General features: G+C 34.1%; 1 protein-coding gene across 2 annotated transcripts in view; it reads left to right on the top strand.

Annotated features, from left to right (window-relative positions):
- The window catches only part of LOC123645218 (MDM2 binding protein), a 64,413-nt gene that overhangs the window by 29,194 nt on the left and 19,496 nt on the right, over positions 1-15,723 (top strand). For both annotated transcript variants that reach the window (XM_045561858.1, XM_045561857.1), the window contains exons 12-15: positions 2,611-2,784; positions 4,486-4,590; positions 9,430-9,591; positions 13,712-13,829. In XM_045561858.1, the coding sequence (XP_045417814.1) occupies positions 2,611-2,784; positions 4,486-4,590; positions 9,430-9,591; positions 13,712-13,829 (559 nt within the window). The remainder of the gene's footprint in view (positions 1-2,610; positions 2,785-4,485; positions 4,591-9,429; positions 9,592-13,711; positions 13,830-15,723) is intronic.

Here is a 15,723-nt window from a genome sequence, read left to right as displayed (position 1 = left end):
ATGAGGAAATGAAGCAAGGGCAAATACATGAGGGTTTGAAGGGGCCAATAAAGAAGATTGAAAAGGCAAGATTAGAATGGAAAGAGAACAAGAAGAATGTCAAGGAAGGAGGAACTTTCAATGGAACATGTTTATGGAATGCTAGGGAAGGAGCCAAACAAACCTCAGGTTTGGCCAGAGTTGACTCCAGTAGTTCTTAGTTATTTTGTAGTGGCATCTTATTCTTTGAGATCTCTTGTATCTCTGCAGTTCCTTAGCTTTATACAGTCACTTCCAGATTGTTGTCCTTCTATCAGTATTTCAAGAAATCCTTCATTATTAATGCTCATACTAAATGGTTATTACAATAATTTTTTTCCATCTTTGTGACTCAGTCAACATTTATTGAACACTTACTGTGTTCTAAGTACTGTAGCTGACAGGACTATGATGTTGAACATGATGTAGCCCTTATAGTCAAGAACATTCTATTACTGTCATCATTCCTTATTTGACTTTGCCCTTTACACTTTCCCAATTCGTTTTTCCCAATTCCTGACTTCAATATTCATTTGATTGACCTAGGTATCCCAACATCACAATTCCTTGAACATTTCTTTACTTTACATTATCTTTACTTCAGTAACCCCCCCTTTAGCATCACTTTTGACCTTGCTTGGGGATGCTTCCTCCTGGCTCAGTTTCTCTCCTATTTTCCATTTCTTTGTTTTTTTATTCTGCTTTCTGGTAGATTTACTGAAATTTATCTCCTAATCATTTTAGTTGGAGTATTTATTTCTGCTTTCTTAATTTCCATAAGCTCTTTATTTTATTTTTAAAAACACTTTATTGAGGTATGATTGGCAAAAAGCTATACATATTTAATGTATAAAACTTGAATTTGGAAATAAGTATACATCTGTGAAACCACATAGCCTGTGCCATAAACATATCACCTCTGAAAGTTTCCTCCTACCCTCTGTATTATTTAAAATAGTTAAATTTATAAAAGCAGAGAGTAGAATAGTAGTTTGGCTTTTTTTTTTTTTTTTTTTTTTTTAAAGACTAAAAAGCTGTAGTGAGAAGGGAGGAAGGAATAGAACAAGGAGTTGGATCTGCAGCTGACTGTGAACAATCGATTGAGATAACTCACTGCCTTCGAACCAGCCAGCCTCTGGTTTTCATATTAGAGGCTTTCCTTGAGGTCCCATAATTTTTGGCTGCCCGCTCACATTTACTGGAGAGTATCAGAAAGCTGATTGAAACATTTGGGCATGGGGGCAGCTTATTGACTGTGATCTTCATTTTAGGGTGATCTCAGTGGGATATTACATTAGGTGACTGCTCAATGTTGAGATTCTTTAGGCTTTCCTTTAGGACTGGCCATATTTCCAAAATAAGTTTCAATTCTGCTATCTGCCTTTTAAAATTCTGGAAGTTATGCAGAAGAAGAAAGGTAAGGGGATTCAATATTCAGTATCTAAGCATTCATTTAGATTCACTGATTATCAGTTTAGGACTCCAATCCTCAACTCTATCCTGTGTCTCCTAACCAGAGACACTTTTTTATTTTCTCCAGAGAATAAACTTCTAGTCTTCTCATCTGGGAAAGGATAGTCATTTTACGGAATAGAATAAGAAGGGATCAGAAAGCCTAACTGCTTCCCAAGCTGGCTTTCAACCTATCTTTCTATTCTACTTTCATTTTGTTCCCAGTGCCATCTGGGACCACCATTCCAGAGCCTCTCAAGGACACTTGCAGTATAAATTGTGTTGCTTCAGGGCTTTCTCTGTGGTTTTTCTCAGCTTCCTTAACAGTTGAGAGATTGAAGTCTGTTACCAATTGTTCATATGCTTTCCTGCTTTCAAATTTTAGTTGCTGTTGTCTCTTCTGCCAGATTTTCGTCCTTGCAGATTAATGCTATTTTAAAAACCTCTTTATTCTCATTTAGTGGAATTTCAGGAGATAGTGAATATAAATGCTTATGTCCAATTCACCGTCTTCAACAAAAAGTATTCTACTTCTATTTTTAATCTCAGAGGCTTCACAGTTTTTCTTCAACCTTCACCATAACCCTCACTTGATTTGTTTTTAAAATATACTAGAAGCTGTCTTAAGTGACCTTCACAAAACTGGCATGCCAGATTAATGAATGCTCTCCTCTCCGTTCCCTATAAAACACTTGGATGCCCACTGCAAGAAGCAAAAAGCTACTCTCAAATATAGCTACACACTTCTACTCCCACCAATTAAGTTGTGTGTGCTTGCAGGAGTCAGTTTATTCCACTTTAAAGAAATAGAAGTTGGAAATAGTAGTTGATACATTATTGATTTTATTATATAAGAAAAATACCTTGAAACTCTAGTAACCTCATCAAAAGTTAATGAATGAGTACACATAGTTTTAATTTAAAATAAGCAGTTTATGCTTGGTGAGAATCATTTTTGTTATGATTCTCTGCTTTAACAGCTTTCTCAATTAAATGAACTATTAGCCCTAAATGTATTGAGTAACAGCTTATTTTAAAATAACATAGAAATTTTATTATATCCTGTGGGTCAAATGTATGCCTCTGCCATGTTGTGTGCTGAATGTTCATATACTTAATAAGGTGGCTGTTTTTGTTTAGTTCCAGATGTTGAAGTGAAAGGAGAGCGTTCTAGCTATTACCTCTTGTTACAAGGTAATAGCAGTAGAGGGTGTAAAGCTACATTGATTCACTCAGCCAACCAGATCAATGGCTCATTTGTACTCAGTTTAATTCATGGAAAGATGAAAACAAAGACAGAAGAAGCCAAATTGAGTAAGTGCTAACTTTAGGTGGAAAAACATTTTTATATTTGTTTGCATGTGTGGTTGATTGTTATGGTTTTAGGTAGAAGAAATATTAGACATTAAATGTAATTAACCTTTTATTTTAAACATATAACATATTTTTACAGTTTAGAGTGCAAAGTTAATTTCTTTTATGTTATTCTTAGTAAAATTTAGTATGTCCAGTCTTCAATTACAAAAATAAAATTTTTAGTATTTTCCACTTTAAATACACATTATTTTTTTATAATATATTTCTAATTTTTCATTTACTTACTCTCAAGTCTCTTGTTCTATTTTATTGCCCATCTTTCTCTCTTCTTCCCAAGCTCTGTGTTTTGGTTATCTATTGCTGCATGATAAAAGTATCCCAAATTTAGCTTAAAAACAACAATTTGTTATTCTCTCTCATGGTCCTGTGGGTTGAGTAGACTCAGCTGGTTGTTTTCTATTTTGAGATCCCACGTACAATCACAATGACGTACAGCTAGGGCTTCAGTCATTTGAAGATTCCACAAGGCTTGGTATCCAAGATAGCTTCTCCATTCCCACATTTGGTGCCTGGGCTAGGATGGCTGGAACAGATGAGGGCTGATTTTCCCACCACATGTCCTTTTCCCATGGCTAGCTTGAGCTTCCTTATAATATCATGGTCTCAGGATAGTCTGACTTCTTATATGGTTGCTGACTTCCCTTAGAGCTATTGTTTTAAGAAGCTTTGAGGCTTTCTGTGTCTTAGCCCACAAGTTATTCATTTTCACTTGTATCATACTTCATTGGTTACATAGTGCAAAGCAGGTTCGATAATCAGCCTGAGGGAGGACTCCCGTAGTGTGGAGAATAGCGAAGATTATCACTGTGCCAACTACCAGGAATAGGAGTCTAAATGCCCACTGCATCCTGGGATACTGTTTATGTCCACCTTGCACTGGTTACCAATTTGCCTGAGTCCAGTGTGACAGAAAATACACACATACTACTGAGCTGGTCCCCCAAGACTCAAGAAACTGCCCGGGGCACATGGAGTCTTGACTATGTGTGCCCCCCTTGCACTACAGCTGAGGGACTCCAAGAGGCAGACAATCCTAGGTTGTATACTTGAGGGCCCAGGTGACTCACTGGGCAAAGCTTTGAAGGACATCTTGCTTTTAGGGCACAGAGGAAGAAAGCCCAAGCAGTCTGGGAAGTCCCTCCCTGTCTTAAGATAGTATATTCTCAGTGCATTCTATAGTTACTCTGAGTACTATAGGCAGGAAGAAAGTCAGGAGAGATTCAGCTAAGGCTATCGTGGGTCCATCTAGCACATAGGTGAGCCTGGATCCATTGTGGACGGGACTGCACAAGGAGGAATCACAGGAGGTGCGGTTTGTTCGAGGGGTGGAGGGTATCTTTAGAGACTAGCTGCTGTACTCCATCTCTGAATTCTTAGCAGGTAGAAGAAAAATGTGATGCAGGAAATTCTCTGCTACCTAAATTGCCTCAATTTAAGAATCAGGTCAATGTTTAAAATGTAAGATAGTATGCTTATTTTCTGCTGCTTAATTATTATTATTTACTTTGAAATATACAAGATCAAGAGAGGTGAGTGATTGACTTATTTTTTTAATCATGTCATAACTCCTTTCATAGGAACTGAATGTTAATTAATGGCATAGGGCATCTTTAATGTTTACTTTTTTCTATTTCTTAGGCTTTCCTTTTGACTTATCACTTCCACATTTTTCTGGGGAGCAAGTTGTACAGAGAGAAAAAAAGTTAGCTAATGTTCAAGTTTTGGCTTTGAAAGAATGCCTGAGTAAGTAGTAATTTATATATCTCACCCTACTGTAAGAATGTTGACTTGTTCAGACATAAACCATCTTTATTTGCAGTTTTTCTTATACACTTTGTCTTTTAGGTATGATACTCATTTATAGAATTATTTTTGATAGAAATGATGTAGAGTAGAAGAGATCTGCAATTTTATTTTCACCAGATTCAGAATATTCCTATTTATTTGTACATCACTAACATTTGTAAAAATATGTCACCAGGCAAATTTTATATTTCAAAATTTGTTTTTAGCTGTATGCTAGAAAAGATACATAAATGTTATTATTCTGTTTAATATAGATTTCTTTTTAAAATTTCTTTTTATATATTTTTGGTAGTAGGAGAATGGACTTCTAATAGGAAAAAAATGCAAGTCCCAGAGAAATTAAAATATTAACTTGAACGTTGATTCTTAGACTTTAATCATGATTATCAATAATAACTAAGAACATTTCACATATTGAGTAAAGTTGGCATTATAGATTTTCTTTATTCAAGAAATTAACACTTTTTTAAGAGTCATAATTTAAGGTTTTTCCTCTTATTGTTAACTTGGTTATCAGTCTTAATTTTTTATATAAATTTTAAGTGTTCATTATTGCCTAATATGAGCTTATTTCAAGCAAATCATTGATACATAATTTCTGAGAAATTGATTCAAATCGTAAGGCCTCCTTAGGTACACATAGGAAAAAATATTATAATTATGTATTATTAATATAAAATAAAAACTATCATTTCTTTCTTTAAAAACATTTTTTAAATATCTTGAATTCAGTAGCCTGTTTTATTCAATAGAAGATAATTTTAGAGTACTTGATCTCAATTATTCATGTAAGGATTACAAACTTTTTCAATTGTGCAAAACCAGGGTAATTTCATACCCTTGAGCTCCTCTAACCATTGATTTCTTTTTTTTTTTAACTAGGAAAATGATGTTTGCTCAAGGAAAGTATAATTAGAAAGATAAATCAGATTCAATAAAAGGTAGTATGTGCTAAAACCAAAAAACATATATTAAAATACCAGTATTTGTGTGGATATAAACGTGTTATTTCATACGTCAGCTAGCAGTATGATTTACTTTTTGACTTTGTTCTATCCCTGCCAAACACCTTTCAGGCTCTGATTTTCTTGCCATAAGCCTCCTGCAGCTCTTTATAACTCAGTTCCTTCAATATCTCTGCTCTTTCATCTTCACCTCTCTTCCTCACCCTTCTAACCAAAAAAACTGTCATAGTGGAAAAGCAGAGAGCTCTCTGAATCTGAAGCTGGTGCATCTCTTTTTGCGAAAGGAGAAGAATTAAACCCAGTAGGGCCATTCCTCCTAGTTGGGTGGAAAGGGAAATACTGACAGCTATAACTAGGCTGCTGAGGTGTGAATAAAAGGTCTATTATGGGGCAGGAAGAGTGGGGGTGGGGGTAGGGTACAGAATGCTAAAGAAATGCCTGCAGCTCTAGGGATGCACCACATTTGGCAGAGGGTAAGTAGAGGACCTGAAATTAAAGAAGACTTTAGAGCTAGTAGCTGCTGGAAACACTAGCTCTGGGTGTATCCATGAAAAGGCCAATTTGCGATCTGAAGCATTAAATTTTGATTCCAGTTAATGATCCAATTAATTCATTATGATGAAAATACTTGCTGAACAAATCTCTTCTCCGAGAGTTAATACTGGATTAAAAATCTGGGGACAAAGATGCATCTATTTAGAATTTCTATATCTCATAAGGCAGAAGAAAATGATAGCAAAGTTTCCAGTGTAAGCATGAAACATATCTACTTCAGTGATTTTCAAATAAAAGAAATGTGAATAGAAAAGTATTTAAATTAATACAGTTAATTCGAAGAATGTAGTCGATAGCAATACAAAGACTGTAGTCCTTGCGGAAAAACAAAACTTGTTAGAAAAGATTTCCCTAAATTATCAGCGAAACATTGACTAGACTTATTATTAATACTGTCTTTCCACTATTTCCCTGACTAGTATCAAATTAGAAAGAATAGCTAGAAAAGTTTGCACAAAAGTGTACTCATTAATGACACTATTGAGGTACTTTGTTTTTTAAAATAACACAAAAATGGAATAAAATGTGTTAGGTCTTAATTTTTTTAAACTAATTTATTTTTATTAATTTTACTTTATTTTGAAAATTATATTTAATACTATTATATTAGAATGATGATATTTAAAATTTGTAAGTTTATTTTTTACTTAAATTTTGTAATTTACAACTTTTGTTTTTGGTAATATTAAATATCTTGTTACACCAATTTTTCAACAAATTTAAGAATGCTGAATAATTTTTAGATAAAAAACTTCAGTATAATGCAAAATAAATATCAAAACGGCAGCATTGTCATTTTGTTGTAGTCAGTACTCTGAGCTCCCTACATCTTTTTTTAAATTTATAGAACCCAGTGCAAACCTGATTGCTCTGTCTGCTGGTTCCTTTAGATACTTTACTTTTTCCTAGACCCCTAACCACCTTTTTCTTGGATTACTCCTTTGGTTGGAGCATATCTTCCAGTAGCTTCATGAGTAAAAGTTCATGGGGCATATATTTTTTCAGTTTTTGCATGTCTGAAAATATCTTTACTTGATAAAATTCTAGGTTGAAAATCATTTACTCTCAGAGTTTCAAAGACATTGCTCCATTGTCTTCTACTTTGCTGTGTTTTTGTTGAGAAATCTAATATTAAATACTTCTTTGTGGTGATCTATTGTTGGTTTGTTTGGTTTCATCCCCTTTCTAGAAACTTTATCTTCAGAAGTTTTCTCTCTGCAAGCTTTGCTCTAAGTCATAGTGTATATCTCTCCATTCTCCTCCACACTCCATTTATTGAGCTGTATACTTGATGGACCATTTAAACAGAAGATTCATATCCTTAAGTCTGCAAGTTTTTCTTTACTTACCCACTTAATCATTTCCTTCCTTCCATTTTCTCCCTATTTTTTTTTTCTTTCTAAAACTCTTACTAGTTTTATATTGACTTTCCTGGACAAAATGCCTAATTTCCTTTTTTATTTATATATTGTTATCTTTTTGTTCTAGTTTCTAGGGGTTATCTTCCATTTTATTTTGCAGCTCTTTTATGGAATTTTTGAAATTTGAGCTCTCGTGTGCTTAGAGTCACTCATTCCTTGTTCATTGATTATTCGTTTGTCAAAGCATCCTGTACTTGTTTTGTGGGTGCAGTATATTCTCTTTTTTCTATGGGAAAATTATCATAAACTTTCTTGTGTTCCCTCCAATGTTTTTGTTTCTGCTGGGCTCCTTTTTTCTCTTTGTTTGCTTTAGTCTCTCTTTTTATCCTGGATATTTTTTAGTTTGGAGCTCCCAATAAATAATACCCAGTTTTCCTCCCAAAGTTGCAACTAGTTGAGAAATAAACCTAAGTAACACACAGATGGAAATAAATTATAGACGAAAGCTGGATTGAAAGAGAGGCTTTTTAGATATATGGCCAGGTTGGCTTTCTCATGTATATACCCAGAATTGAGCTTTGCCACTGAATGGCTGTCAGAGATAGGCAACTGCAGACCAACTATGCAGGAGAAAGTCCCTTCCCACGTTGCAGAAAGCATACATCCTGAAGACTTGCTAGCTGAAATGAAAGAGAGGAAGGGTCTGATCCAAGCATGCCTAGTTTCTGACTAGCTCAGTGAGTGATGGGAGAGAGGGAAACTATAAGTGTTACTGAATCAAATTCTTGTGCATAAGGCCACATTTCTCTTCAACACCTTTCCTTAAATGTCTGGTAGTTCTTTTCTGTCCATTCTGTTTTAAATTGGAAGTCTTATGTGCCTACCTCTAATATAATATCTGGCAAGCTTCACTGTAGTGTGGTAGGGTGACAATTCAAAATTTTATTCGTGAGCTCTTACCCCTTACTCCACCCCAATATCAGTATCTAGAGCTCTTTTCTCTGAGGGTGTTCCATTTTTTCAAAAGGAGAGTCCTTTGATCTTTCCAGTTGGGCATTTGTGGCAGCTAGCTTTTCAGCAGCAGGACTTAGAGTCTGACCTTTTAGTATATATAGACTTTTACTTAAACCCTTAGTTTTAACCCCAGTCTCAATACCACCTTTCAGTGTACCTGATGTCCCATAGTTTGGGTCTGCAAAAAAATTAAATAAATAAATGAAAGGAGACTTACCTGGCTATGAGGGCTGGGCTGGAGGCAGGGTTAGGAGGGCTCTGGAGTTCTAACTTCTCATTACACATCCAATCCCATTTTAGTCCAGCATCTCACCACCATCTGCCCCCTACTCCTGGATAGTGCCTCTCTGCAGGCATCCAAAGTGACTCTTCCTCTGCTCTACTGACTCAGTTACCATTCCACTGTCATTTCTACTTGCAAAATTTGTTGAAAAGTGTCATTATTTCTCATTTCTTCTTATGTTGACCCTTTTTATTCCTTTGCTATGATTTTAGATTTGGGGAAAGAGAAGAAATAGAAGTAGCCAAGCTAGCATATTTAACTAAAAGTCTAACAGGTTTTATTTTCACATAAGCATGAATATAAGGCCATTTTTATGCTCTGAAAACTTTTATAAACTTGTCTTTCTCATTTAGCAACTTTTGGTGTTAAAAGATTACTCTATTTCTGTTTATCTCACATAACTGGAAATTCTCTCATTATCTACAAATGAGATTAAAATGAAAGCAGGCCTACATGGGAATGTTGATTTACTGGAGATATTCACTTGTTTTACTGTTGAAAATACTTTCCATAAAAAAGGAAACTTGTTTTCTTAGATGAGCTCCAGAGAGGCTTTAAAATAATGGTTATATAGTTAATTGTGTTATTTGTCTTACAGAAAGGAGAAAGTTGGCAAAGCAGCCTGAAACAGTTTCTGTTGCTGAACTCAAAAGTCTGTTAATACTCACAAGGGAACGCGTTTTAGATCATTTTGATGCTATTATTCCTAAAACAATTCTAAGAAAGACAGACAAAATTAAAACCTCCAATATGTTAAATGGTAAGTTTTTTGTTACTTTAAATTTTAATTTCTTTTTTTGTGTGTGTGGCATCTATGACAATTATTACGGTTATTATTAAAACTTATCAAATGATTCATTGCATCAAAATATATTTTATAAATTTAAATGATGATATGTATTTATATGTACAAGTATACACGCATATATGGTAAACTATTTCTCATCATTTAAACATTACAGATTTGCTTTTAACTTCTTTCATTAAGTGTGGTCAGTATAATTGTTTTTGAGCAGAGATAGAAGCATTTTAAAGTGATCTCTCTCATTAGTCTCACTAAGCTGCTAGAATGGGTAGATTTCTATCAAGCTGTATTTTCATAAAGTGAGGAAAGCAAAATCTACATAGTACATTTAGTAGAGGTAAAACTACATATGGTAAAATACTCCATATTCTCCACTCATTAGGGCAGAACAGTCACCAAACCTCACTGAGGGAGCAGGAAATCATTTCAGTATTTAATTGGATTGCTTTTTCTTTTCCTGGGTTCTTTCTTTTCCTGGGTTCTATCGTTGTGATGAGTTTGAATATAGAGAAACTTTTCAGGCTCTAACAAGAAAGCATTTGAAGATTGCTTGACACAGTTTTAAGTGTACAGGACAATTTTTTGTTTTTATTCTGTGAGAATCATTTTTATTGCATAGGTTAATGAGAAAATGACCACAGAATCAAGTTAACAATAATGTTTGTTGAGTTCCTTTTCTGTGTTTGACACTGAAGGTACACAAAGAAGTAAAAATCTTGATCCTTTGCTTTCAACAGGCTTATGATCTATTTGGAAAGCAAGACATAAAAACAGTATATAGTGGTTGTGTAAAAACACAGGCTCTGGAGCTAGATCGTCGGTTAAAATCTCACTTTTGTCACTTGTTAGCTGAATATCTTTGGACAAGTTATTCAGCCTCTCTACAACTCTGTTTCCTCATGTTAAAATGAGAGTAATAATATAACCCACTTACTAGGGTTATTGTGGGGATAACCCTATTGTGAGGATAACCCTGAGTTGACACATGCAAAACACTTAACACAATAAATGGCCCCAAAATTGTTATTTATATATCATTATCATTATCATTATCATCAGTATATATCAGTACCCAAGTTAAATAGCATTACAAAGTAATCTGAAAGATTCTAGAGACATTATTAGATTACTTGTAAATAGGGGATGTGTTCAGTAAGTGAGAGAGCATAGCTCCATGGTTACAGCATGGGCTCCGGAGCAAGACTAGCAAGATTGAATGCTGGCTCTGTAGCTTACTTGCGACTTGAGACTCACTCTCTTTATTTTTAAATTAGGGATGACATAGGTTGTTGTGAAGATTAAATTAGTTATTTGTGAATTGCTTAGAAAATTGCCTAGTAGGAAGTAAATGCTGGTTAAATAAATAAATATGAATTTACAAGAGAGGACTATAACTAGGGTAGAGTCATCACAGAAGGCTGTTTAGGAGCCAAGGGACTTGATGTAGGTCTTAAGTGATGCATAAGATCTAGATAGAGAGGAGAAGGTAGAATTTGCCAGGGGGATGAAGCACCATACTCAGAGTCATGGGAGGTAAGAAAAAGCAAACTGAGATCTAAAGAGAGGTTGGCTTACCAGAGGATTTGTACAGGAGATAAAGGTAAGGTATGAAGGGCTCAAGTAATTGCTAGGACTTTTATGTAAGTTTAAGGAAATGTATCTTAGAGTTACCAGTACACAGTCAAGTTCCAGGACACTGTTAACACACTGAGCTACAAGAGTGCTCATCTTAAAATGTAAGTCACATTATGTCACTCCGTTATTCAAACCTTTTTGATTGCTTCCAATTGCAAACATAACGCAGCATCCTTAACATGGTTTGTAAAATGGCTTCGTGTTTATTCTAGTCTTCCGGTGTCACATTTCTGTTTCCTTATTACCACAGAAAATCTTTCCTTTCCTTAGCTATGTTACATTCCTTTCCACCTTGGGAACTTTACATATGCAATGTCTTCTGCCTGGAATTCTTTTCTCCTAGCCTTTATCTGATTAACTGATAGTCATTTTTCAGATCTTGATTTAAATATCACTTCCTCAAAGAGGCTTTCCCAGACCTTCCTCTGTTTAAATTGTTTCCTGTTATTCTCACTCTTTATAGTTTTTCTTCAAATTATTGATCACATTTTCAAAATATGTACTATTTATGTAGTCATTTATTAAATATTCATCTTTTCTCCAAAGCCTTTGTTCTCTGAGGGCAAGGAGTGCCTATTTGCTTTCTCCAGTAATCCCAGAGGCTAGCACAGTGCCTGACACATAGAGGGAGGATCAGTAGGATCGTTATTTTATTATTTCAGACATTTTAAAGGAAACTTCTGGTATGTGTTTATAATTGTAATATAATGTAACCTTTTATGATTTATTCATGTTTATTCATATTGCTATTATAATGGTCTTTATTCATTAACCACATATTGTCATCAGTGATATTACTTTCTTTTTGTTTCCTGTGATTTGTGACTTTGTAGGTCAGTTTTCCCTATTTCTGTATTGTATTGGTTCTTTTTCTTTGTTTCTCTTGGAAAATAAAATGCTTTTTTTAAAAGCGGTATCCTTGGTTTCTCCGAAAGCCTTTGTGCTTTTTGTTTGAAAGCATGGCCCAGTGTCCTGACTGCCACAAAAATAAAATATTGTGTTTTATTTTACTGTAAGAATTATATTAAACAATTCCCCAAAGACATAATACATATGAATATTTTTTCACATATTCCTTAATATTTAGCCCATGTCATTTATTTTTATGTAGGTTGTGTAGTCAAAGATGATAATTAATTATATTGTATTATTTAGGAAAACTTTAATGTTTATGTTATTTAAGATGGCTTGCATTCTTTTGTGAACTCATTGCATGCAGCTGTGCAGAACTGCTAATGATTTTTTTTTTTAATACTTTTAGTGGAAAGCCATGTCAACCAACATTCAGAAGCATATATTTTATTATAATGCCCATTACTCTAAAATAATCAGTATTTTACCACCCTTATGAAGAAATGGGAACTGGTGTATTTGGATGGTGTTTGGTGAGGGCAATCCAATGAAAGCATTGAAAATATTTTAAAATATTCAAGGTTAAATAGTTTAATAAGTAAAGGGACAATAACATACAATTGGATTCCATTTTCATTTTTTTTATTAAAAAATTCCTTTACCAAATTATTATTTTGGAAGACCCCCTCTCTCCAAAATATAAAATGGGTATTTTTGTCAACATCCAATAATTTTCAGTCAATTTATTAGAACAATATGTAATAATTTTAAAACCAGATAGTTTTGGAATCCAAAAAAATAATACAGTGAGTAATTTTGCCAGTGGTAAAACAATTTGTATATACCAATAATGTCTAATGAGAGTGGAAGCTGTTCCTTTAGGTTTTGTTGAGAATCCCAATGTTACCAGCAATCTGAATGTTAGTTCACTGCAGCATACTAGCTAGAACAATAAGTATAGCCTTATGTACAATACTTTATTAGTAGTAAAATAACAAGTGATGTTAGTGATTTGAAGATGCAGATGTAAGACATCTTATATTGATAGATAAATGAGAATTACTTCTAAAGTAACCTTTACCTGAGAACAACATAAGTTATTTATTATTTTTTTATTATACTTCTGAGAATGAGGCAATCTCTTTTTAAAATATATGGAAATTTTCAGTCTACTTGTGCTAATTCCTGTTACTAGTATGAAAATCTCACAATATATTCAGTATATTCTCTGCAGAATTGCCTCCTTTTCATTTAGAACTAATTTCACTAAAAATAACAAAGTTAAGCTTTTATTGCACATGAGTCCTAATAATGCTAATTCACTTTTCAGAATTCTAGCTAACTTTTATTATGAGGAGATATTTTATTTTTGTTTCCAACAAACTTTTCTATGGCATTTTGCACAGTTCAGGCCATCAGAGAGGTCTTCAGTAAATGTTTAAGGTAAGGATTATATAACTAACCCGACATGCCTTTATATGCACACGCACGCACACACAGATGTAGCTATCTATAAATATGCATTTTTATATAGAAAAATTCAGTATGTTTTACTTTTCACTACTTATATGTATTTCTTTCTCTTTAGATTCCAGTCCAGTAGAACCTGATTCCTCAAGTCTAATGGAAACCAATCCTCTGGAATGGCCAGAAAGGCATGTTCTTCAAAATTTGGAAACTTTCGAAAAAGCTAAACAAAAAATGAGGTAATATTTGAATTTGTAGTAAAGCATGCTATAGCTCAGTATTTTTAAATGAACTCTTTTTTTTCTGAATTTTTAAGTTATGTTTACAAGATACAGGCAGTTGATAGTTGTATTACAAGAGAATACCTGCTTACTATAAGTAGATAGTCAATAGATTAATGTATTGGTTAAAAGAGACATGCTTATCTTTCTCTGCCATGTGCTTTTATTTGCCAGGTCTTTGTAATCACAGTGAACATTTTGCTATATAGCTGTCCAGGCCACCTTCCATATACATATTTGTATACAAAAGTATATGAATATATAAGAAAAACTTACTACAGAAGCATGTAAAGTGAAGTAGAAGTACTCTCCTCATTTGAACTACTTTAAAGTATTCCTGCTTTATATTCCTACGTGTTTATATTATACCTATTAAGGAATTCCATTGTAGCTGTGAGGTCACTTGGTGACCATGAGGAGAAATGAAATGAGGACTTAAGGCCATTCCTTGAGAATATCTGGTGTTTACAGTTTAAGAGGAAGGAGACAAGAAAGAAGAATGAGGAAAGGGGAAGTTACCCACAAAAGAACCTCAATTTCTTGCCTACTGATTTTAGATGGTATCATTTTATTTTCCTCTATGAAAGATGAAGTTAACACCTCTATTTTTCTTCCTTTTCTATCTTCCTCCTCTCTCTAAACCTTACGTTCTTTGTTTGGTTTTTTTTTTTTCTTTTTTTTTTTTTTTGAGACAGAGTCTCGCTTTGTTGCCTGGGCTAGAGTGAGTGCCGTGGCATCAGCCTAGCTCACAGCAACCTCAAACTCCTGGGCTTAAGCGATCCTACTGCCTCAGTCTCCCGAGAGCTTGGGACTACAGGCATGCGCCACCATGCCTGGCTAATTTTTTCTATATATACATTTTAGTTGTCCAGATTATTTCTTTCTATTTTTAGTAGAGACGGGGTCTTGCTCTTGCTAGGCTAGTCTCGAACTCCTGAGCTCAAGCAATCCACCTGCCTCGGCCTCCCAGAGTGCAAGGATTACAGGCATGAGCCACCGCGCCCGGCCTTAAACCTTACGTTCTTTGCAATAATATATAGATTTTTTCTTCTTAAAATTTTCTTTTTTTTGCTTCTCTTTGATTGGCTACTCTAACTTGTACTTACTCTACTGGCACAGCTGTAATCCTGGTATTTCGTTTAATCACATTTCTAGATTAGTTCTATGTTTTCTTGGATCTCATACCTTAAGAAGTCTGATGCCAGATCGACTTTTATTAAAAGTATTTTATTCTGTCTCTAAAATTTTTAAAATTTTCTGTTTTTCTTAATGTTTGGAAATTACATGAGGCCATGGTCTGGGATGGCCTTTAGTCTTAAGACTTTTGGGTGTTTTTGGCTCTGGGAAATATTCTATTATTTCTTCTATAATATTCTTCCCTCCATTTTTTTCTTTTCTCTTTGAGATACCTGTTTTTAACTAATATTAAGAGTTCTGGATTGACTTTTTTACTTTAAATTTTATTTTTCTTTCAGTAATATGTGTCCTTTCTGCTTTATGTCTGGGGTATTTTCTTTACCTTTGCTTTCATCTTTCTGTTAAAATTTTTGGTAGTCATATTTCAACATCTGATAATTTTTTCTTATTCTTCTAAACCTGTTTTTTCATAGTAACCTGTTCTTTTATTAATAATGAGACTTGAGATGGTACCATAAAGATATTAATTAGAATTTTTTTTTAAAATTGTTTTATCTGTTTCTTGAATGATCTCACTTTCCTTTGCAACTGGTTTATTTGTTCCTCTGGTGTTTTTCTCTTATGTGTAGTTTTTCTCCATTGTCTGGTGGTCCTTGATTGTCTGCTCATAGCTAAGAATTTAGAGCTGGGTTGCTGTAGGTAGTTGGCATGTGTT

The sequence above is a fragment of the Lemur catta genome, chromosome 9, assembly GCF_020740605.2.
Source record: "Lemur catta isolate mLemCat1 chromosome 9, mLemCat1.pri, whole genome shotgun sequence".
Taxonomy (NCBI): Eukaryota; Metazoa; Chordata; class Mammalia; order Primates; family Lemuridae; genus Lemur; species Lemur catta.
This window is presented reverse-complemented; position numbering and strand designations above follow the sequence as displayed.